This window comes from Xenopus tropicalis, chromosome 10 (assembly GCF_000004195.4).
Source record: "Xenopus tropicalis strain Nigerian chromosome 10, UCB_Xtro_10.0, whole genome shotgun sequence".
Taxonomy (NCBI): Eukaryota; Metazoa; Chordata; class Amphibia; order Anura; family Pipidae; genus Xenopus; species Xenopus tropicalis.
Window position 1 is genome coordinate 41,184,411 of NC_030686.2, and position 23,295 is coordinate 41,207,705.

Sequence of the window (23,295 nt, forward strand, 5' to 3'; positions counted from 1 at the left end):
ATAAGTGAATGTAGCACTGAATTGATCCTTCTATATGTTCGGGGGGGTATTATAAGTGAATGTAGCACTGAATTGATCCTTCTATATGTTCGGGGGTATTATAAGTGAATGTAAATGCACTGAATTGATCCTACTACATGCTTGGGGCGGATTATACATGAATGTGGTACTGCATTTATCATGCCATGTGTTCTGGGGGTGTATACATGAGAGAACAGGGGGACACCTATGGTTGGGGGGAAGGGGACCAAGTAGGATTCGCTACTCTGTGCCGGGCCCCTGTGAAGATTCTTTTATAGGTGGGAGGGTGGCACAGAGTAGTGACGCCACTGTTCCTTAATAAAGTAGAACTGCAGTTTAACAAAGGATTAGTCTTCAAATGCTTAACATTACAGTATATTATGAGCTTTATTACCAGCCCTTTAGTAGGGAAATCTGAGGCTCCAAATATGCCCCCTGTAGCTCCCCATATCTTCTGCTGATTTAGTATCTATATAAATTAACTAAAAGTCATGACACACAGATAACTAGTTAATTTATTGAGATAAACCACATTACACGGCAGCTCAGTAATCAGTGCATTCTGTATCATAAATGTAATAAGCAGCCCAGTAGCATCAGCTTTATATAATATGAACATCATATTCTGCTTGACGATTTTTGGTGACCCCTAAGCAGCCCAGAGCCAACTGAGCATGTGCAGTGCCACTGACACTCAAGAGACGGCCAACTTCAAAGGCCTGGATCATTACTGGTATAGGGCTGCAGGTACAGTAAAATGTAAAACTGCTGGGGGAATGCTCCATTATAGATAGCTACAGTCTCTGTCAGCTTTGTAAGAAAGAAAGTAGCCTTAACCATGTGATTATACTTTCCTCTGATTGGATACTTTTTCCAAAATGTAACTTAACCTTTTTTCCCCTAAACAACTCTTCTTTTCTAAATACAACTCATAGTTTTAGCAAAATACAAGCTCTTGGGTAGCACGCGGGCCAGTAACCCTCTGCCCACTCTCAGCATGGGGGGCTCCAACAAAGACAGAAGAGAATATCATCGCAGTTATTTGAAGGGAGTTTAATAACAAATGAATAAGGGGTTCAGTTCATAGTGTACATGGGAAAGTAATAAAACAATTGTACAAGGCTGGATTAGCACATATAACCAAGGAATACTTTTCATCTTGGATGATGGGGCGGCCCAGGAAACCTCGCCGCCAATGGACTTGCGTTAAATAGGGAAAACGTGCTGGAATTGGGTTTATTCAGTCGGCTGCTGAATCACAATAAGGAAATAGTCTTTATCTGACAAAGAAAAGAGATTGAGAAAAGTCAGTGAAGAACATGAAATTCAAACCAAACTAAAAAGGAACATTTAATATTTCAATAATCTGAACCTTCTTCTGTTTCTATTCAGCCTTACTCCGACCTGGAGTTAATAGTGCTGGTAACTAGGCTCACTGACCCAGGGCATCCAGAAAGCCGACACTAGATATCACACCAATATTTGTATTAAATCTCTCTATAGTTACGCTTGTTTATATTCCATTCTCACATGAAAATTATTGGCAACGCCCACTGCTTAAGTCACTAAGGTACATATTCATTCTTGTGCTGTGACCAATTAATAATTCATCGGCAATAAGCACTCAGCCAAAATTCAAATCAAAAAAACTTTCACCCCTTAGCTCATAACAAGGTTACAGATATATAGAAACATTGGGGTAACAGTCACCCTGCTATAGTTCCAGGGGTACCCAGGGCACAAATGAGCACTCACCCCAAATCCCCCCCTAACTGGCCTTCAGGCTGGGCCCCCTTAGCCCATAACAAGGTTACAGATATATAGAAACATTGGGGTAACAGTCACCCTGCTATAGTTCCAGGGGTACCCAGGGCACAAATAAGCACTCACCCCAAATCCCCCCTAACTGGCTTTCAGGCTGGGCCCCCTTAGCTCATAACAAGGTTACAGAAATATAGAAACATTGGGGTAACAGTCACCCTGCTATAGTTCCAGGGGTACCCAGGGCACAAATAAGCACTCACCCCAAATCCCCCCCTAACTGGCCTTCAGGCTGGGCCCCCTTAGCCCATAACAAGGTTACAGAAATATAGAAACATTGGGGTAACAGTCACCCTGCTATAGTTCCAGGGGTACCCAGGGCACAAATAAGCACTCACCCCAAATCCCCCCCTAACTGGCCTTCAGGCTGGGCCCCCTTAGCCCATAACAAGGTTACAGATATATAGAAACATTGGGGTAACAGTCACCCTGCTATAGTTCCAGGGGTACCCAGGGCACAAATAAGCACTCACCCCAAATCCCCCCCCCAACTGGCCTTCAGGCTGGGCCCCCCTTAGCCCATAACAAGGTTACAGATATATAGAAACATTGGGGTAACAGTCACCCTGCTATAGTTCCAGGGGTACCCAGGGCACAAAGAAGCATTCACCCCAAATCTCCCCCTAACTGGCCTTCAGGCTGGGCCCCCTTAGCCCATAACAAGGTTACAGATATATAGAAACATTGGGGTAACAGTCACCCCGCTATAGTTCCAGGGGTACCCAGGGCACAAATAAGCACTCACCCCAAATCTCCCCCTAACTGGCCTTCAGGCTGGGCCCCCTTAGCTCATAACAAGGTTACAGATATATAGAAACATTGGGGTAACAGTCACCCTGCTATAGTTCCAGGGGTACCCAGGGCACAAATAAGCACTCACCCCAAATCCCCCCCTAACTGGCCTTCAGGCTGGGCCCCATAAAATTGTTACAGATATAGCACTTAACCCAAACGCCTGCGTTACCTGGTGCAATCATAATTTCATTTTTCTTAGATCTGATTCGGAGGAAGGTTAAATCATTCTGACAGTCTATATCCCGGACTGAGCCCCGCGCTTTCATCACAAGCTGGTGCATGAGGCTCGCATACTGCACTGTGGTCTGATTATCCATCGTGCTCTTAATTGGAATGCCTGTGGGAGCGGAGACAGAAATATAACCTGGAAGTAATAAGGATACAATAGGGACACACAAATACATCCCATGGCATGAGTGTGACAATTAGTGACAATTTGGCCACCAGACTGCACTGCTCTTTGGGTCTGTACAGAACCACAGCGCACAGTAATTGCATTTACCGCATCCACTCACCTTCAGAGTTCACAATAATGATCCCCTGCACTCCCTTCTGGCCCTGGATCCGTTTCAGAGTTTCTTCCACATCAGCCTGTGTAGGAACAATATTGACTCCATTAAACAGGGCAAGAAATGAGTTCACTGCAATGATGGCGGATAGTAAAGGAAAAGAGAGACTGCCAAGTAGTGGCTGTTACTATGGATACAGAGTTCCTAGGAGGGGCAATAAATCGGGAGCTTGCACAGCAGGGGTGGGAATATGAAAGGCTACCATTGAGCATGATAAGCAATAGTGCTGAGTGGGCCTGATGGTTGGGCAGGTTTGGACCAGCACAGGGCTCTTCTGGTGGGGTCAAGAACCAAAGTTTGTTTGCCCATAATATCAGCTCTCTCCAGTTACCCCCCCCCCACACTTCTGGTGCCCATGTCTTGCCCAGAAAGGCGGGCGTGGGTACATAAGGACGGGGTGCTGGGATTTAGGTTAGGAACGGGTGGGTCAGGCATGACTTTTTGGCAAGCTAATTTGCCGTCACTAACAATAATATCTCAGCATGCTGTACCCAGATATAAGGGGCAGAGTCTGTACCCAGATATAAGGGGCAGAGTCTGTACCCAGATATAAGGGGCAGAGTCTGTACCCAGATATAAGGGGCAGAGTCTGTACCCAGATATAAGGGGCAGAGTCTGTACCCAGATATAAGGGGCAGAGTCTGTACCCAGATATAAGGGGCAGAGTCTGTACCCAGATATAAGGGGCAGAGTCTGTACCCAGATATAAGGGGCAGAGTCTGTACCCAGATATAAGGGGCAGAGTCTGTACCCAGATATAAGGGGCAGAGTCTGTACCCAGATATAAGGGGCAGAGTCTGTACCCAGATATAAGGGGCAGAGTCTGTACCCAGATATAAGGGGCAGAGTCTGTACCCAGATATAAGGGGCAGAGTCTGTACCCAGATATAAGGGGCAGAGTCTGTACCCAGATATAAGGGGCAGAGTCTGTACCCAGATATAAGGGGCAGAGTCTGTACCCAGATATAAGGGGCAGAGTACTGGCAGAACTAAGAATATATTCCCAGCTTTATTGCAGGCTGATTCCCCTATGGGGCCCTGATGGGGGTGCGGGATGGTATCTGTAACCCATAGTACCCCCACTATCCCCACACAAACAGGCTATTTAACCCAATAAGTGATGCTGTTACTGATTAAACGCCCTTTCTCCGCAGAACAGCTGCCCCAAACAGCCAATCACAAGGCGGCACTCATGAAGTCATTGGGCGCACAGCTGCCCTTCCCAGGCGTTACCAAGTGAGCTAATCCCACCTAGCAACACTACATCTGGGCCTGTCGGTTAGTCTCTCAGCTCTGCGCTTCCTCACCACCAAAGCCCAGGGCCGCGGCTTTCTTTGCCGTCACGTCGGACACAACTCGGTGCCGCTGTCCCTCTCCCCATAACACAAAACCTTACTCACCATAGCTGCGCCTCTAACCTCCGCCTTATTCCAACTGTCAGGCTCCACTGAGCATGCGCGGAACTCCGCTAGCGTTCCCTGCCCGCAGTTATCGTCCAATCAAAACGCAGGAGAGAGGCGGACGAATAGGAAAACGTAGATACACAGACAATGACGGTGTCCTGTTTGATCCAATCTCTTGCGCTTTGTACCTGTCTACAAGCTTTCTTGTGCCATATATATACTGTATACATAATCACTTATGAACTTTCCGTAAATAACCAGGCTGGTAGTGCAGCACAGGGAGGGTATACACGGATTTACTTATTGATATATATATTATACACAGAAGTGTGTGGTTATTCAGGGCAAGTACAGACATGGTATATAGAGAATTGTTTTTTTATTAAGCTTTATTTCACCTTTAAACCTAAATGAGGCATCAACCAACACCAAGAATCCCTCTGAACCCACGCCCCCCCCCCAGGCATTGGCTTCCTTTATTGTAACCATATTGACTGAATAGGATCTTGAAGTGATCATGTGACAGTCTCAGATGCTCATTGGTTTAGGAACTACCCCTCACTATTTTTTTTGTACCCTCATTGCCTGTTGATCCATGTGGGGTTTACTAGGTACAGAATACCAAGGTGGAATGGGGGGAAAAGGGAGAAAGTGCTTAAGGCTATTGTGATACTAATATCTACAGTTAGTATTAGTGGTTGTATTTATAGTTTATGTATGTGAGTGTATAGATAGGTAAGTATAGGTTGTGTGTGCTGGGTTTACTTGGATGGGTTGAACTTGATGGACGCTGGTCTTTTTTCAACCCTATGTAACTATGAGTGATTGGCCACTGGGTGAAGGGTTTCAGCCCCCCTGGGAAGCCGCCTAATAATTGCAATAATTGCATATTAAAGTGAAGTCATTCTTCTCTGAGTAACAGCAGTTTTTAGGTTGCTGGTTATAAGCAAGTCTCAGGTTGTGTAGAAGATGTAAGTGCAAGCTATAATACAGGTGCAGTTAGTGGGTGCAGGTTTATACTCTCCAATAGATGGTGCTGCGCCTCTCTTCCCCACTGCCACTTGCTTGTGTTGCCTTCACAGTAAGACAGTCGTCTGATAGATCTAGTCACATAATTATTCTGTCGTATAAATTCTACCCCATGCATTCTGTTTTTTCTGAACCAAGGGTGTATTTATTTCTTGTGCTTCCCTAGATCATTACAGAAGATTGCGACCCCTAGCTTTAGGGGCGTTATGCCCATAGCATATGATAGCACAGATGCTTCCTTTTCTGGCCCTACTACAAAGCCTGGACCTTATATATAGTAAGTTAGAGCCCTGAGCTGGTCTAATTCAGAAGGCCCACACCTGACCTAGACCCACCCTGACACTGACCTGCACAGTCATCTTCCATTGGCTATCCAACTCCAGTCAATTCTCCAACCTGCTAGCTCTGTGTCCTAAAAGTGACATCACTAAAAAATGTTTCTACCGCACTCCAAGGCTCAATATTCTGCGGGGTGCTAGCCAAAATTATGTATGTATACAAAATAATCATCTGTGGCCAGCACACCCAATAGTGCAGGCACTATTGTTTTTTATCCTTGAGAAAGGTCCTAATGAGGACCGAAACGTTGGTTTTAACAATATATCTACAATAAAAGAATTTTTGATAAAACATTGAAGGGTGTGCTGGCCACAGATGATTATTTTCTATACAGCGGCTTGCAAAAGTATTCGGCCCCCTTGAACTTTTCCACATTTTGTCACATTACAGCCACAAACATAAATCAATTTTATTGGAATTCCACGTGAAAGACCAATACAAAGTGGGGTACACGTGAGAAGTGGAACGAAAATCATACATGATTCCAAACATTTTTTACAAATAACTGCAAAGTGGGGTGTGCGTAATTATTCAGCCCCCTGAGTCAATACTTTGTAGAACCCCCTTTTGCTGCAATTCCAGCTGCCAGGCTTTTAGGGTATGTCTCTACCAGCTTTGCCCATCTACAGACTGAAATCCTTGCCCATTCTTCTTTGCAAAACAGCTCCAGCTCAGTCAGATTAGATGGACAGCCTTTGGGAACAGCAGTTTTCAGATCTTGCCACAGATTCTCCATTGGATTTAGATCTGGACTGTGACTGGGCCATTCTAACACATGGATATGTTTTGGTTTAAACCATTCCATTGTTGCCCTGGCTTTATGTTTAGGGTCGTTGTCCTGCTGGAAGGTGAACCTCCGCCCCAGTCTCAAGTCTTTTGCAGACTCCAAGAGGTTTTCTTCCAAGATTGCCCTGTATTTGGCTCCATCCATCTTCCCATCAACTCTGACCAGCTTCCCTGTCCCTGCTGAAGAGAAGCCCCCCCAGAGCATGATGCTGCCCCCCCATATGTGACAGTGGGGATGGTGTGTTCAGAGTGACGTGCAGTGTTAGTTTTCCGCCACACATAGTGTTTTGCATTTTGGCCAAAAAGTTCCATTTTGGTCTCATCTGACCAGAGCACCTTCTCCCACGTTTGCTGTGTCCCCCCACCCCCCCCCCATGGCTTGTGGCAAACTGCAAACGGGACTTCTTATGGTTTTCTGTTAACAATGGCTTTCTTCTTGCCACTCTTCCATAAAGACAAACTAATAGTTGTCCTATGGACAGATTCCCCCATCTGAGCTGTAGATCTCTGCAGCTCCCCCAGAGTCACCATGGGCCTCTTGGCTGCATTTCTGATCAGCGCTCTCCTTGTTCGGCCTGTGAGTTTAGGAGGACGGCCTTGTCTTGGTAGGTTTACAGTTGTGCCATACTCCTTCCATTTCTGAATGATCGGTGGAACAGGGCTCCGTGGGATGTTCAAGGCTTTGGAAACCTTTTTGTAGCCTAAGCCTGCTTTAAATTTCTCAATAACTTTATAATATAATAAATATATTTATTGTATATATATAATGTATATATATATATATATTATATATTTATATTTATGTGTAATATATATATATATATATATATATATATATTTATATATATATATTATACAGTTAGGTCCTTTCCCTATAGGACCAAACTGTAAATTATATCATTATAAATGGTACTTAGTGATGTCATCCTCCCTTCGGCCTTGTGCTTTTATATGGTCATTGAACTCCTTGGTGACTTATAATATCCCTATATTTTACATTGGGGGTACTTTATTTACTATATGTGCAGGTTGAGAAACTCTCGACCCGCACCCGCTTGCTCTCAACTCTTACCCTAACCAGCTAGGCCCACGCCCACCCTGCAATAATGTCACAAAAGGGGTGGGGCATTCCAGGCCCGCCCACAACCCGCAATTGATGTGCCGAGGTCGGGCCAAACCCGCTCAACCCCCACATCACTAAAATATATATATTTATCACAGTATCACACAGTAAAGAGCCATGAATCTCAAATAGGGAAGTCAGCAAATTCAGTTTATTTTTATACATTTATTTTGTCAAGGTTCTCTTTTTTCAACAGTTAAATGCAGAATTAATGTAAGATGTGAAACAAAATGGGAAAGGGACGGAGAGAGAAGAAAGATTTTGATTTTTTTGTTGACAGTGTGCAGGTAACCGCTTGGCTGCGAGAGATGCTCTGGCAACAACACGGTTAAACAAAAAAATCCAGGAGAGAAAGAAACAAAACCCTGCCCCCTTTGGAAAAAACAAAAAATATATATTTATATATATATTTATACTATATACACAAGCAATTAGAACGTCTTCCTAAGTCAATCATAAAAATATTGTAGGAGTCTGCCCTATAGAACTAGGGAGATATCCACATTAATTATAGCTTTTACTTATTGTTAAAAAATAAGAGGGCAGAGAGCCTTTTTAAATCATTTACAGGTGTTTTTTTTTTTGTTTTTTTTCCCTTCCATATTTAACCCCCATCCACCTCGGTGTAAAGTGTCACCCGGTCCTACGGGGGATAAACTAAGTAGAAGGGGGGAAAAGAACGGAAGTATCACACGATTCTAGAATGACACAAAAATCTACACAATAGTCTGTTGCTTCTAATAATTTAGTTTTTCTATAGCTCTGTAAAAATCTGTTAGATGCAATCTCTGCGATCAGCTTGGTACAACAAGGAGGGGGATACAGGGAGTTGCACAACAGGCAGCTTCGTATGTCAAATATGGCAGGGTTTATGGAGGGGATACGACTGGCTGAAATGTGCTTTACCTTTGCCTACAGTCACAGCACCGCAATGCAATGAGGCCATTTGACATGACCCGCTCTGATGAGGTTTCGCAGTTCTAAATGTGTAGTGGGTAGAAAATGCAGCATTTTTATTTTTTAACAACCCACATGACACTGACAAGGGTAAAAAATGGGAGTTGTGCCTTTCAATATGGAGCTCTGGCGTCTGAAGAGCATTCATTTGCCATTGTGAGGTGGTCCCACATAGGCAGAGCCTACATATAAAATCCATTGGGGGGGGGACCTTAAGCTGGAAGAATAAAATGCTCCTAAAGTCATAGGAACCCCATTCTGAGCTGCAGCCAAGCCCTATTTTCATGCTCTACAGGGCCCGCCACCTGTCACAAGTAGGGAACCAACAGGACTTAATTCAGCAATGCTGTGCTTATAAAGCTTATTTGTAATTTTTTTTAAAAAATGAAGGAAGGAAGGAAGTCATAGTCATTTAGCTAGGACTCAACAAGAGGGCAAAAAAGAGTTGCTCCTACTGGATGGACAGTTGACATGCACAATGTAAGTCGTTTCTCATTGGTTACAGACTGGTTTTAGTCCTGTACACTATAATGTTGCAGAGAAACAAACAAAAACCTCCCACTAAAATATGAAGTTCACACCCTAGGGACACCACCTAAAGTGAAAAATGGGAGGTTGCCTGAAATCCAAACAGTGGCCTGCAAGCTGCTGCTAAACTACAGTTCTACATGAATGGTATTATCAGATTGAAAAAAAAAACCAAAAAACACTGCAAGCACAAACAGAGCTAAAGGTACTGGGGCTTCCAAACTGGGGTTCTTCCTGATGAATCTTTTCCTTCAGGAGTTTGGGCAATGAACTCTACTCACTGACACGTATTATTTCAGAGGACACTATCCTGCAGTACGTAATAAATATGGCTATATACAGCTCAATGGATTGTGTCCTCTTAAATAACACTGCTTAGTGAATGCAGCTTTTCCCACTCCAGTCCCCTCAATGCCTAATACGACAAGAACCAGGACAATGCTGGGACACTAACAGATGCTTTCACTGGAAGAAGAGAGAATTAAGGTTCAGGCAGCCATTTAACTTTTTTAACACACTGTGTCTGCTTGGCAGATATCTAGGGAGGAGCAGGGTTAACCCCTGCAGACTTCTGGCTAACCAACAAATATCACTGGTAGAGTTCACCGACAGAGTCATTTGCGAGTCCTTGCAGGATGTGGGGCCAAAGGAAGTTAATAGGGGGGTTCTCCATGCTCAGGGTGGTGGGAAGTGCCCGTGCTTGCATGGTGCTGCGGATGCACTTTTCTCCTGCCATAGAGAAGGGCCGCGGGCCATTTACTCCTGCCCAAAACCTTCTGTCTCCTCTATAGCGAACAGTAGTTTCTCCTTCAGCTGCTCGTAGCTTTTGTAGGGTGGAAGATCCAGACGGTTAAAGCTGGAAATAAAGAGAAATATTTGCTTTATTGAGCAACACAGCTTGTTGTATCTTGTTATACAAGAGAATTATGGGCACACACTCCAAAAGAAAAAAAAAGGAAAAAAGGAGGCAGAAAGGAAACTAATCAGCCTGGGATAAAAGCAGCAAAATAAAGGTGGCCATACGCTAAGATCTTCTCCACACCTATGGGTGGGTGATATTGGGCTAATTCGGCCATTTGGCCCTGTGGCCAAACGATCAAATTAGTACGACGGGTATAGGCATCCTCGGTTCGGGACTGCATCAACGAGCCGATGCGGTCCCCGATCCAACTAAATTTATAAACCTGCCCAATCATGATCTGGCCGTTTTCAGGCAAGATGTCGGTTGAACAGGCCCGTCGTTAATGCCCCTACACGGGCCGATAAGCTGCTGATATCAGTCCCGTGTATGGGCACCTTAAGATATGGATAGGTAGCAAGAAAACATGGAATTAAAACAAGAATAAAGCAGTATTTTTTTTATTTCTAAGATGGAAAGTGCCATTTAGCACATGTCCGTATGATTTCAATTTGAAAGTGGCAAATTCTTACTCACCATGTATGACTCCTGGGAAGCCAGTTTTCTTTACCAACCTTCTCAATACAGAATTTCTGAGGCCCGTTGCTTCCTGTGATATAGGAGTTAAGACATCAGAGAGAGTGTACAAACACATAAAGATCTATATAGATATAAAGAGACATTGCCTTCACATGCGTAGGGCTACATACCCATGAGATCAGCGAATCCCCCTACAGGTAACCTGCAGGTGCCAGTCACAAACTGTAGAAGTCTCATTCGCTTCTCATTATCAATTTCTTTAACAAACTGGAAAAAGGAAACAATAGTTAACTAGTAATAATAATAATGAAATTAGCATTATTAAAAAAAAAGGAGGGCAACATGGGAAAGGTGGCCCAGTGAAAGAGCCAGATTGGATGAAGGTCGTGTACAGTACTGCAGGGAGAAGTATGAAGATGCATACACTGGGGGTCATTTATAAACACAGGGCAAAGTTGCAACCGGGCAGTAACCCCTGGCAACCATTCAGAAGTTTGCTTTCATTGTTCTACCGGCAGCTGGCTGGAGAAATCTAATCACAGATTGGTTGCTATGGGTTACTGCTTAGGTGCAAATTTGCCCAGTGTTTATAAATCAGCCCCACTGAGTTTGTGTGCTCTACATTCAGGCGCACAAGCTCTCGTACCTGCCAGAACCAAATGATTTGCTTGCTGGTCCTGGTATAGTGCCGGTAGATGGTGTTACGTTGCCAATCATTCAGATCAATTTCCTGCATCCCACACAGGAGCACCTAAAGACAGAAATGACTGTTAGCTTTACAATGCAAGATCACTACAGAGTATAGAGTATATGATCTGAGCAACATAAGACCTAGAACCCTGGCCCCGGCCCTCAGAGGCCCTGCAGCCCCCACTGACCCAGTACCCCCTGCTGGAAAATGTGGGCCCCGTTGCTCCTTCCCCATCGCAGCCCTAATTGTTATGCGGTGTGAAGGGAAGGGGGGTTAGCATTGGAGTAGGACCTCGCAACTGGGGTGGGGGGCCCACAGGAGCAGGCCCTGGTTTGCCCCTGACACCCCAGTCTGACACTGCTGCTATAAAATAAAGCACAGCCAATGTGCAATATAATTCCTTGAATACATCAGCTTCTGTGTGCTTACCTCTAACTCCTTGGCATCAAAGTATTGCAAGTATTGTTGTGGGAGAATCTCATTGAAACCCTCAAAGAAAGCCTGTGTCTGTTCCTCTACTCCCCGGGAGAGTCTCCACTCTGCAACCAGCCTGCGGCAAAGTGACAATGGGCCAACGGGTTACAAATCAGGAATAATAAAGAGCAAGCAATGACTCCTAATGCGCTCGGTGGGTTTCTAGGGTTTTACTTTCTGGCAGAGGAGATTACAAATTTCCACCTCACTATACAAGTAAGAAGATGTCATACAACCATAACATGGTATAAATGTTAAGTACCGGATATACTCTTCCTTGTTCTCTTCCGTCACTTGGATGTTACTGCCGTCTGGTTTCAGATCGTGGCTTTTGACCTCCCCCAAAATTTCTTTGTCCACGGAGAAAAACATCTCTAGGCCACACTCCTCAATGTTGTTGTCCCTGTGCCAAAACACAATGATTATGTGACGATATGAATTATTCCTATGCTTGTGTATCAATATGAGTGGGAGTAGCCCTGTACCCATGGTGTACAGAGTGATATTCTGAGACAATTCGCAATTGGTCTTGACTTTTTATTTGTGGTTTTCAAATTATTTAGCTCCTTGTTCAGCTCTCCAGTTTAGAAATTCCAATCTGGTTGCTAGGGTCTAAAGTACATATCTATATATATCTATATAGAATATTTGTGAACCCTTTAAAAGTTGCAGTGGAATGCAGTGTTTTTCTTTCTCCAAATGCAACGCTCCTCATTTAAAGGAATAGGAAAGTAATTTTGGCATTTTACTGCCAATAGATTCACCACTTTAGTGCCACCATATTTATTCTACAGAAAGCTTTACCATACCTGAGTAAAGAGCCCTAGAAGCTCCCTCCGTTTGTTTAAGATAGCAGCTGACATTTTAGCTTGGTCTTCCTAGCCATTGGTAGCTCAGATCACACATTCTGATGGGAGGGGGAGTGAGTTTTATGACTTCTTATGGTAGGGGGGGAGCAGGAGAAGGGAGAGAGGAGAGAGCTGCGCAGGCTCTGGCTCTGGGAATGAAGGATTTTTCTAAGAGAAAAGACCGATACCGAAGAATATGTTGACACAAAAGAAGAAGGAAATACTGCGTTTCTTTTGACAGAGGACTCAGTGTAGCGTTTCTGTGAGTGCTTATGGCTGTATTTACATAGACCTTTATGATAAAGCTTACTTAGTTCTTACCTTTCCATCTCCTTTAAGCCAATAAATACATTATCAAATATAAATGTTGGACTTTTGAAAATCAGATGATGTTTTAGGTCACATTCATATAAAAATATAGACAATATTAAAGGATTCACAAACTTCCAAAAACCGCTGTACTAACTAACTAAATAAAAAAAACAAATGTTGCCCCTGAACAGTTTCCTACTTAGAAATGTTCTATCATGCCACTTACTTTATCCAAATGAGTGAATTGTAGAATTCAGGATCCACGGATTCCAGATCTTTAAGACCCACCGGTTTATTTAAGATTCGTTTGTAAAAAGGCAAAGAAAAACCCGTGTCTATAAATTTGCCATGAAACAGGGCCTGAGAGAAAAGAAAAGGGAGTGTTATGGATCTGGAGGAATCTCTGAGGGACTGTCAGACACTATTATAAAGGTATGGGACCTGTTATTCACAATGCTCTGGAACTGGGGGTTTCCGGATAACATATTTCTGTAATTTGGATCTCCATACCTTAAGTCTAATAAAAAATCAATTACACATTCATTAGACCCAGTAGGATTGTTTTGCCTCCAATAAGGATTCATTATACCTTAGTTGGGATCAAGTACAGGTACTGTTTTATTATTACAGAGAAAAGGGAATCATTTAACCATTAAATAAACCCAATAGGGCTGTTCTGCCCCCAATAAGGGGTAATTATATCTTAGTTGGGATCAAGTACAGGTACTGTTTTATTATTACATAGAAAAGGGAATCATTTAACCATTAAATAAACCCAATAGGGCTGTTCTGCCCCCAATAAGGGGTAATTATATCTTAGTTGGGATCAAGTACAGGTACTGTTTTATTATTACATAGAAAAGGGAATCATTTAACCATTAAATAAACCCAATAGGGCTGTTCTGCCCCCAATAAGGGGTAATTATATCTTAGTTGGGATCAAGTACAGGTACTGTTTTATTATTACAGAGAAAAGGGAATCATTTAACCATTAAATAAACCCAATAGGGCTGTTCTGCCCCCAATAAGGGGTAATTATATCTTAGTTGGGATCAAGTACAAGTACTGTTTTATTATTACAGAGAAAAGGGAATCATTTAACCATTAAATAAACCCAATAGGGCTGTTCTGCCCCCAATAAGGGGTAATTATATCTTAGTTGGGATCAAGTACAAGTACTGTTTTATTATTACAGAGAAAAGGGAATCATTTAACCATTAAATAAACCCAATAGGGCTGTTCTGCCCCCAATAAGGGGTAATTATATCTTAGTTGGGATCAAGTACAGGCACTGTTTTATTATTACAGAGAAAAGGGAATCATTTAACCATTAAATAAACCCAATAGGGCTGTTCTGCCCCAATAAGGGGTAATTATATCTTAGTTGGGATCAAGTACAGGTCCTGTTTTGTTAACACAGAGAAAAGGGAAATCATTTTTAAAAATTGTAATTATTTAATTACAAAAGAGTCTATGGGAGATGGCCTTTCCACAATTCGGAGCTTTCTGGATAACGGGTTTCCAGATAAGGGATCCCATACCTTTAATACAAATGTGACCTAGAGGAGTCACCGAACTCACCATGGCTATGAACCTGCCGATGAAACGGAAGTAGCGCAGGTGGTCTGGGTTGATGTAGGAAGCAGGGTTGATTTGCAGACAGTAGTTATCCTTCCCGGCGTATTCAAATAGGCAGTACATGGGATTCATTACTTCGTGAGAGAGGAGGAAGAACCACTCTCTGTGGAATATACACAGCAAATTAGGGCTCACAAGCAGAAAGCACACACACACAAACAGACAAATTATACACACACAGTACCTTGCCACTCCTCCGTAATCCAAGCCCTCTTCCCCAGGGATGATAATCCACAGTCTTCTCCTGAGATCTTGTGCGTTGAAACTCATAATCTAATGAAAGCAAATATATATATATATCTATATCATTAGTATTGGGAGCTACAACGTTTTTCAAAATACTTCTATACAGAGTCAGTAAATTGGTTCTGTTATAGTAACTGTAAAGTGTGTATTGTTAGGTTCTCTTCTATAGTGTAAGCCACTGACAGATTTCAGCATGAGTGAAGAGTGCCCTACTGACAAATAGCATGACCAAATCTAATTGTGAAAAAGAAATAAGCATCAACTCCATCACACACACACACAGGTATAGGATCTGTTATCCGGAAAATTCCAAATGACAGGAAATCATTCTCCCATAGACTTCATTTTAAGCAAACAAATTATTTATTTTTCTTTTTTTCCTGTAATAACAAAACAGTACCTGCACTTGATCCCAACTAAGATATAATTACCCCTTATTGGGGGCAGAACAGACCTATTGGGTTTATTTAATGGTTAAATGATTCCCTTTTCTCTGTAATAATAAAACAGTACCTGTACTTGATCCCAACTAAGATATAATTACCCCTTATTGGGGCAGAACAGCCCTATTGGGTTTATTTAATGGTTAAATGATTTCCTTTTCTCTGTAATAATAAAACAGTACCTGTACTTGATCCCAACTAAGATATAATTACCCCTTATTGGGGGCAGAACAGCCCTATAGGGTTTATTTAATGGTTAAATGATTCCCTTTTCTATGTAATAATAAAACAGCACCTGTACTTGATCCCAACTAAGATATAATTACCCCTTATTGGGGCAGAACAGCCCTATTGGGTTTATTTAATGGTTAAATGATTTCCTTTTCTATGTAATAATAAAACAGTACCTGTACTTGATCCCAACTAAGATATAATTACCCCTTATTGGGGGCAGAACAATCCTATTGGGTTTATTTAATGGTTAAATGATTCCCTTTTCCCTGTAATAATAAAACAGTACCTGTACTTGATCCCAACTAAGATATAATTACCCCTTATTGGGGGCAGAACAGCCCTATTGGGTTTATTTAATGGTTAAATGATTCCCTTTTCTCTGTAATAATAAAACAGTACCTGTACTTGATCCCAACTAAGATATAATTACCCCTTATTGGGGGCAGAACAGCCCTATTGGGTTTATTTAATGGTTAAATGATTCCCTTTTCTCTGTAATAATAAAACAGTACCTGTACTTGATCCCAACTAAGATATAATTACCCCTTATTGGGGGCAGAACAGCCCTATTGGGTTTATTTAATGGTTAAATGATTCCCTTTTCTCGGTAATAATAAAACAGGACCTAAATTTAACAGGACTAAAATGAATCCTTATTGGATGGAAAATAAATCCTAATGTGTTTACAGAATGATTAAATGATTTTTTAGTAGACTCAAGGTATGGGGATCCAAATTATGGAAAGACCCCAGGTCCCAAGCATTCTGGATAACAGATCCCATATACCTGTATACACACACACAATTTTATTTTGTCTTTTACAGAACCCAGCAGCACATATTTTATATTTCCTTTCATATAAAAGGTACACACACACACACACACACACAAACATATAAAAATAATAACCCACCTGCTGAAATGAGTCTTCAAAAAGTGTTTTCCTGTTCACAGTGATCTTGACATGCTGAGGCATGTAAAGTTGCTGTAAGAATAAAAAAAGTGCATTAGTACGCAATGGAAAAAATATGCATTCAAACAGATTGCAATGGAAACAGAAGGCTCCTACTGCATGTGATCTTTATAATAAGGCAGAATTCATAAGGCACCACTGTAAATGTGTGCACTGGTACTAGCACCAGTAAGATGGTACCCTGGTACGTAGTAATGCTTTCAGCATATAAACTCGCCCATCTCTTTACCCCACCCCCATGAAAGAAGAAAAAAAATACAAAAGCACACTGTATGCATTATATTAAAGGAGGTAAAAAATATTGGCAAAAGCCTTCAATATCGGTCATCTCATCGATCAGGCAAATTTTGATGACGCCCAAACATGGGTGAAGGTTGGATAGAGATAGCAGGAAAGATTGTAATTGTGGCACTGCCATCACAGAAGGAATAAACAGAATTAAGGAGGCATATCATTTGAGCACATCATCAGTAGTACGAAGGCTTTATTTACCTGGCACCAGAATCTGAAGTATTGGACCTTAGCCTTAAAATCCCGCACATAAGCGATATGAGGTCCATTGTCCCTGTGAGCAGAGGATAAAAAGAAAATAAATAAACACTGCCTTGTGCAAGCAGCCTGCATAAAGAAATAAAAAAGGCAGATACAGCCGAGTCCTAAATTCAGTGCATCACTAGAAACGACCCCCCTCCGGGTATCATCTGATTTGTACTCACAGAGCTGATTTGCCAGTCCGAGGGTCGATGTAAGTGGTGGTTTTCCTGTTGTGATCCACAAAATATGGGATGCCATCTACCGTAAACCTCATCTCCCAACCCTCTGGCAATGGCTTCTCGTTCAACTGTCTGGAGGAAACAGATACAGGTTGAAGGTGGGAAGGCAAAACTAGGGACAGTATTTGGGGTTCGTTAACATTGCCCTTATGTCAGGAGCTTGAGGGTTAGCGAGAATCCACTTACCCCTGATTTCTTGGGTCCTCCCACTGGGTGGTCCGTGTGGTGTGATTAACAAAATACACTCGCCCATTTCCATCCATACGCTTTTCTACAAGAATTTTTAACCAAGAAACATTATTTCAAGGAGCTTATTCTCTGCATGTTTGTATAGCAACACCTTAAATAAAAACACAGCTTCAATTTAATAAGCAAGTCAGAGAACCCATAAATCATGGGCAAAAGAGAATGAATTTATGCAAACCAAAGATCTCTCCTAAGTTATAAGATTATAATGCATAGGAGCCACAATGACCCTGCCAAACATTATTGTAATAGGAAGAGCGTTACCAGCAGGACTGTAAGAACTGTCGGGCCTAAGGAGACCAGACAGACCAAAGTAGTCCAATTTAGCCTGGCATATCAGGCTCAGATTCGCTCATTTGGCAACGTCGCCAAACTAGGGGATCTGACCCTGCATGGCCACCATAGACAACTGTATTTTACAGATGCATAGATAAGAAACCTACCCCATCCAACTGGTAATGGTCCTAATGGGTCATACTCCTTGTTCTGGGTTGTTCCAGTTTCCTGGGTCTAAAAGGAAAGACATGAATTTATAAATTATAAGCGATACAACACCTAAATTATCAATCTATGGAAATAAAATACTAGACTTTCTGTGATCGTCTAGAAATTAGTTCATATATTATTTCCTATATATTAATTCCTAATATTGCTCCCACAGAGCTCGGATATCTATGGAAGTCATTCAGGAATATGATTCATGCAATCAGATATCTGCCGGCTGCTATTAGTTATCACATGTAGAGCAAACTTTGCAATTCCTATTACACTACCCCAAAAAGTCTACTTACCCCATAAATAAACCTTTGGTTGAACTGCTGCATGGCGCCTTGTAGCTGGTTCCGCTGGAGCTGCCACTGCTCATAATTCCGCACAGACTCAAGAGTGGGGCGCTGCCATGTAGTGGTCCGGGTTATATGGTCCACATAATAGATCCGACCCATGTTATCCACTCGACGTTCCCACCTGTGGGAATATCACAGACAAAAGAGCCAGTGACTACATATATACCAACATAATAAACTTTTTTTTTTATTTTTATTTATGAAGGTAAATATTCACATATACCATCTACCCAGACAGTAGGAACACTCCAGCATATTTGCTCATATATTACATACAGTTGAAACAATTCAAAAAAGAGCAACAACACAAGATCATCTCCAAGATATATTCAGCAATGGATTACATCTAAGGCCAGCTCGAAGGCTTGTAAACTGCTCGTAAGTAGCAGATAGGTTTACTCAGGATAGCATATGAGTAAGTAAGACAAGGTATAGAGAAGGTACTGGACTTTCTACCCACTCTCATTGCACTCACCCAGGTGGCAGGGGTTCTGGCCTGTCCCATGTAGTTCTTTTTGCCACGTGATCCACATAATAAACGCGTCCTTGCTGATCCACCCGCTGTTCCCATCTAAGGAGTGACACCGCGTCAGCTTTTTGGTACTATTAATAAATTCCTATATCTTTATAAAATACACATTTTTCTCAACCCATATTTCACTAACATCGATTGTAATATTGATATTGTAAGAAGAAAAAAAAATACTATAAAAGTCAGTAATCCCCACTACATCATATAATCTACCCTATATCTTCCTATTGCTCCATATAACCATCCCTATAACTCCTTCTATTGCTCCATATAACCCTCCCTATAACTCCTCCTATTGCTCCATATACCCCTCCCTATAACTCCTCCTATTGCTCCATTTACCCCTCCCTATAACTCCTCCTATTGCTCCATATACCCCTCCCTATAACTCCTCCTATTGTTCCATATACCCCTCCCTATAACTCCTCCTATTGCTCCATATACCCCTCCCTATAACTCCTCCTATTGCTCCATATACCCCTCCCTATAACTCCTCCTATTGCTCCATATACCCCTCCCTATAACTCCTCCTATTGCTCCATATAGCCCTCCCTATAACTCCTCCTATTGCTCCATATACCCCTCCCTATAACGCCTCCTATTGCTCCATATACCCACCCATAACTCCACATATTGCTCCATATAACCCTCCCTATAACTCCTCCTATTGCTCCATATAGCCCTCCCTATAACTCCTCCTATTGCTCCATATAGCCCTCCCTATAACTCCTCCTATTGCTCCATATAGCCCTCCCTGTAACTCCTCCTATTGCTCCATATACCCCTCCCTATAACGCCTCCTATTGCTCCATATACCCACCCATAACTCCACATATTGCTCCATATAACCCTCCCTCTAAGTCCTGCATATAACTAAATGCACACCTATAACCTACTGTTGTATTATATATCTACCTTCAACATGGTTCTTATCATCTAGGTGTGTATTTATTAACGCTAGAGACAAACATCACCGATGGTGTTGCCCATATCAACCAATCAGATGCTTGCTTTTGTTTTGTAACTTGCAAGTGACCAATTCAAATCAAACTGCTGATTGGTTGTGGTGGGTAACATCAGCAGTGATGTTGGTCTCCAATGTTAATGAATAAGCCCCTTAGTGTAGAGCAGGGATCCCCAACCTTTCTTATTCGTGAGCCACAGTCAAATGTAAAAAGACTTGGGGAGCAACACAAGCACCATAAAAGTTCATGGAGGAGCCAAATAAGGGCTGTGATTGGCTATTAGGCAGCCTCTATGCACACTATCAGCTCACAGGGGCTTTATTTGGTAGGAAATCTTGTTTTTATTCAACCAAAACTTGCCCCCAAGTCAGGAATTCAAAAATAACTCTCTGGTTTGGGGGCACTGAGAGCAACACCCAAGGGGTTGGGGAGCAACATGTTGCCCCGAGCCACTGGTTGGGGATCACTGGTGTAGAGAAAATCTATTCATAAGATCCCTCTCAAAAGACTTCTGTTTGAATAACACACACAGTTTCCATTCTCATTATACATACCCAGGTGGCAGAGGTCCTTGGTTAACTAGTCCCATTCTCTGTCCATCAACATTAATGGGAGCTATTTGCCTAGAAACAGGAGGCGTACTGGATGGAGCTTGGGCTTCAGGTAAGGAAGCAGTAGCAGGGGTGGGCAACAATTCAGCCTCTGGTGGTGGGGGAGCTTCACTGATGGCAGTAACTAGGAGGGAGGAAAAAAGAACAGGGCAGATAAGTTACCCTTTGTAATGACTCGGCACATAGTATCCAAAAGAAGCAATTACACAGCAATACTATATAGCAAACAGAAAGTAAGGGGGGCAAAGAGCAGCATCTATACTTGTAGGGATCTTACCTACACCAGACGCCCTGCGAGGTGTGGGGGGAGGAGGCCGTGATGGTCTAGGTGGTCTGCTGGCTTTAAACCCTCCATTGGCTAAGGAAGGAGAGCTCATGCCATTGGTTGTTCTGCTGTCAGTGGAATTAGTTCCATTTGAGCTTTCAGCACTGGGAAATACATAAACACAAACTTGTTGTTTACCTCCACTACAAGCAATGCCCCGCAATTTTCTACATTGCCCTTAATTAAGCCTACAGTAATTGCTCCTGTCTATCACTATTTATTATTGGGGTATTCCTGTAACGGCCTACTATATAAATACATTAGCACAACGCATTTCATCTTTACTGGCATTTTCTCTGCCACTTTTCTGGCTGAAATCCAACATGGATCGGAGCAGATTTAGATTTTCTCTGCCTCGTGTGACATTAGCCAAAGACCTAAATATTGATGTGATGAAGGGAAGCAGCGAGGCATGGCCGCAACAGCAGTTTTATGCTCCACCATTGCAGTCCTGTCGGAGTGGGTGAGCTTTTAAACGACTGCTTAAATCCTTCTCCGGTTGATAAATGGCTCCCTGGAGATCAGTGCACTCACTCCAGAGACTTGTATAGCAATGAAATCTTGTATCCAAGGCACTAATTATAATAGTAGTAGAGCATTTAAATGGAGGCAATGGGTCCATTAAAGGGTACAAAGAACTGATAGAGAAAAGGCAGGGTCTGTGACCCCTAAAGGCTTATTGCAGCTTAACTGGCTACGACCCAACTACAAATCCAATAAGCAGAGGCAGGCGTTGAAATAGTATTGATGTGAATATGGCGGATAGCAAACATGTGCCGGTCACGCTGTATGAGAGACACCTGGAGGTGACAGAGAGAGTGCTAGTGACAGATTCAAGAACAGTCTCTCACCTCGCAGCCTGTGATTCAACTTCAGTCGAGGAATTATCTGTTGAACCTACAAAAGAATAAAAAGACTGGATTCCATAACTTGCTTTACATCGTCACTCCGTTCGGTACTTGTGTTTGGAGCACAAACAGTAGGTATCATAGGAACGGGAGGAATCTGTACGGTTCCCTTACTGATATGACGTAGCTCTTGGCACAGCTGAACAGGTGAAGTGGAGGCGGCCACTCCCCAAGCTCTAGGTCTGTGGCTTCTTTGTGACATTCTGCAGCACCTTTAGCTGCCTTGTGGCTTTATAATAAGCTAGGGTATTACAAGTATGGGATCAGTTATACAGAATGCTCGGGACCTGGTGTTTTCTGGATAAGGGATCTTTCCGTAATTTGGATCTCTACAAGAAATTATTTTAAAGGAAAAGTAACACTAACATTTATTATTTTGAATGCTTTATTAGAAAATACCTGCTAAAACTTGGCTTGCGGTCATTTGAAATAGAGCGATACAGCGATGCGGAAGAAGCAGAATCCAATATGCGATGATGCATAGTGGATTCTGCTTCTTCTGCATCCCCGTATCTCCCTATTTCAAATGACCGGAAGAACATATGGTTCAATTATTATTTAATAACCATTAAAACACAACTTTATTAGAAAAATATACCCTAAGCTGACCAAAACCAAATATGTAGAGTTTAATGTGAATCCCTGACATAGAGATAAAGGGCCAGATTACCCCTTGGGCAAACTTGGTACCCACTGAACGCAAGGGGCCCAGAAATGCAAGGGTGTGAAAGTACCTAGGACGGGGCCCCATTTAGTGGCTCTCAGTTGGGGAGTAACTCAGGTGCAAAGAGAAGACTTTTATTGAGCTGTGAAAAGATGGTGTGAGAAAATGGGGGCCCCAAAAGCACTGTCCCACCTAGGGATCCAGCTCTCTGCATAGAATGAAAACCACAACCAGTATCTAGTTGCTAAGGTCCAAATTACCTTAGCAGCCAGCTGTCTGAATAAGAGACCGGAATATGAACAGGATATGGCTCATGAATGGCCAAATGCCAGAAATGTAGGGTCTACATTCAGTCTATTAGCCAAAAATGTAAACCACGCATGCTTGGCAAGTACAGGGTTAAAAAAAAAAGATTAAAAATAAAAAATAGAATTCTTTAGCACCCTACTTTATTATCCTATGGGTGCTCTCACCTGATGAGACAGCTGGATCTCCATTGGCTAAGAGCTCCGGGTCCACCTGCATCCCATCCAAGCACACAGACAGGTCGCCCACCGTCTCCCTGTCACTTAAGAGCTGCATGGTCACAATGACTTCTTCCACTGCAAAATGAAGGGGAAAAAAGGGCAACTTTACTACAGTTAAATTATGCTAAAGGGCAAGTAAAACCTAGAATTTTGCTGTAAAATCGTGCTTTGTACAGGAGAATACATAACCCGGCATTGTTTGCAGAACTTTTCTGTACAGGCTAAAAGTAA

At 42.4% G+C, this 23,295-nt stretch overlaps 2 protein-coding genes across 3 annotated transcripts in view; both read right to left on the reverse strand.

The window, feature by feature from the left end:
* Positions 1-518: 518 nt before the first annotated feature.
* On the reverse strand, positions 519-4,630 carry dynlrb1 (dynein light chain roadblock-type 1). 2 transcript variants are annotated; one of them, NM_001100217.1, is given in 4 exon segments: positions 519-1,301; positions 2,807-2,974; positions 3,153-3,228; positions 4,607-4,630. In NM_001100217.1, coding segments are annotated over 4 exon segments (291 nt in total). In that variant the 5' UTR covers positions 4,610-4,630; the 3' UTR covers positions 519-1,257.
* A 3,385-nt stretch (positions 4,631-8,015) lies between these two features.
* Positions 8,016-23,295, reverse strand: part of itch (itchy E3 ubiquitin protein ligase) — a 32,533-nt gene continuing 17,253 nt past the window's right edge. The window contains 20 exon segments of the mRNA NM_001079269.1: positions 8,016-10,227; positions 10,807-10,879; positions 10,980-11,076; positions 11,456-11,560; positions 11,930-12,050; positions 12,237-12,377; positions 13,361-13,494; positions 14,716-14,875; positions 14,957-15,045; positions 16,609-16,680; positions 17,161-17,233; positions 17,385-17,513; positions 17,628-17,712; positions 18,131-18,197; positions 18,479-18,653; positions 19,008-19,103; positions 20,584-20,764; positions 20,918-21,069; positions 21,817-21,862; positions 23,011-23,139. Coding sequence (NP_001072737.1) covers positions 10,128-10,227; positions 10,807-10,879; positions 10,980-11,076; positions 11,456-11,560; positions 11,930-12,050; positions 12,237-12,377; positions 13,361-13,494; positions 14,716-14,875; positions 14,957-15,045; positions 16,609-16,680; positions 17,161-17,233; positions 17,385-17,513; positions 17,628-17,712; positions 18,131-18,197; positions 18,479-18,653; positions 19,008-19,103; positions 20,584-20,764; positions 20,918-21,069; positions 21,817-21,862; positions 23,011-23,139 — 2,225 coding nt within the window. The 3' untranslated portion in view covers positions 8,016-10,127.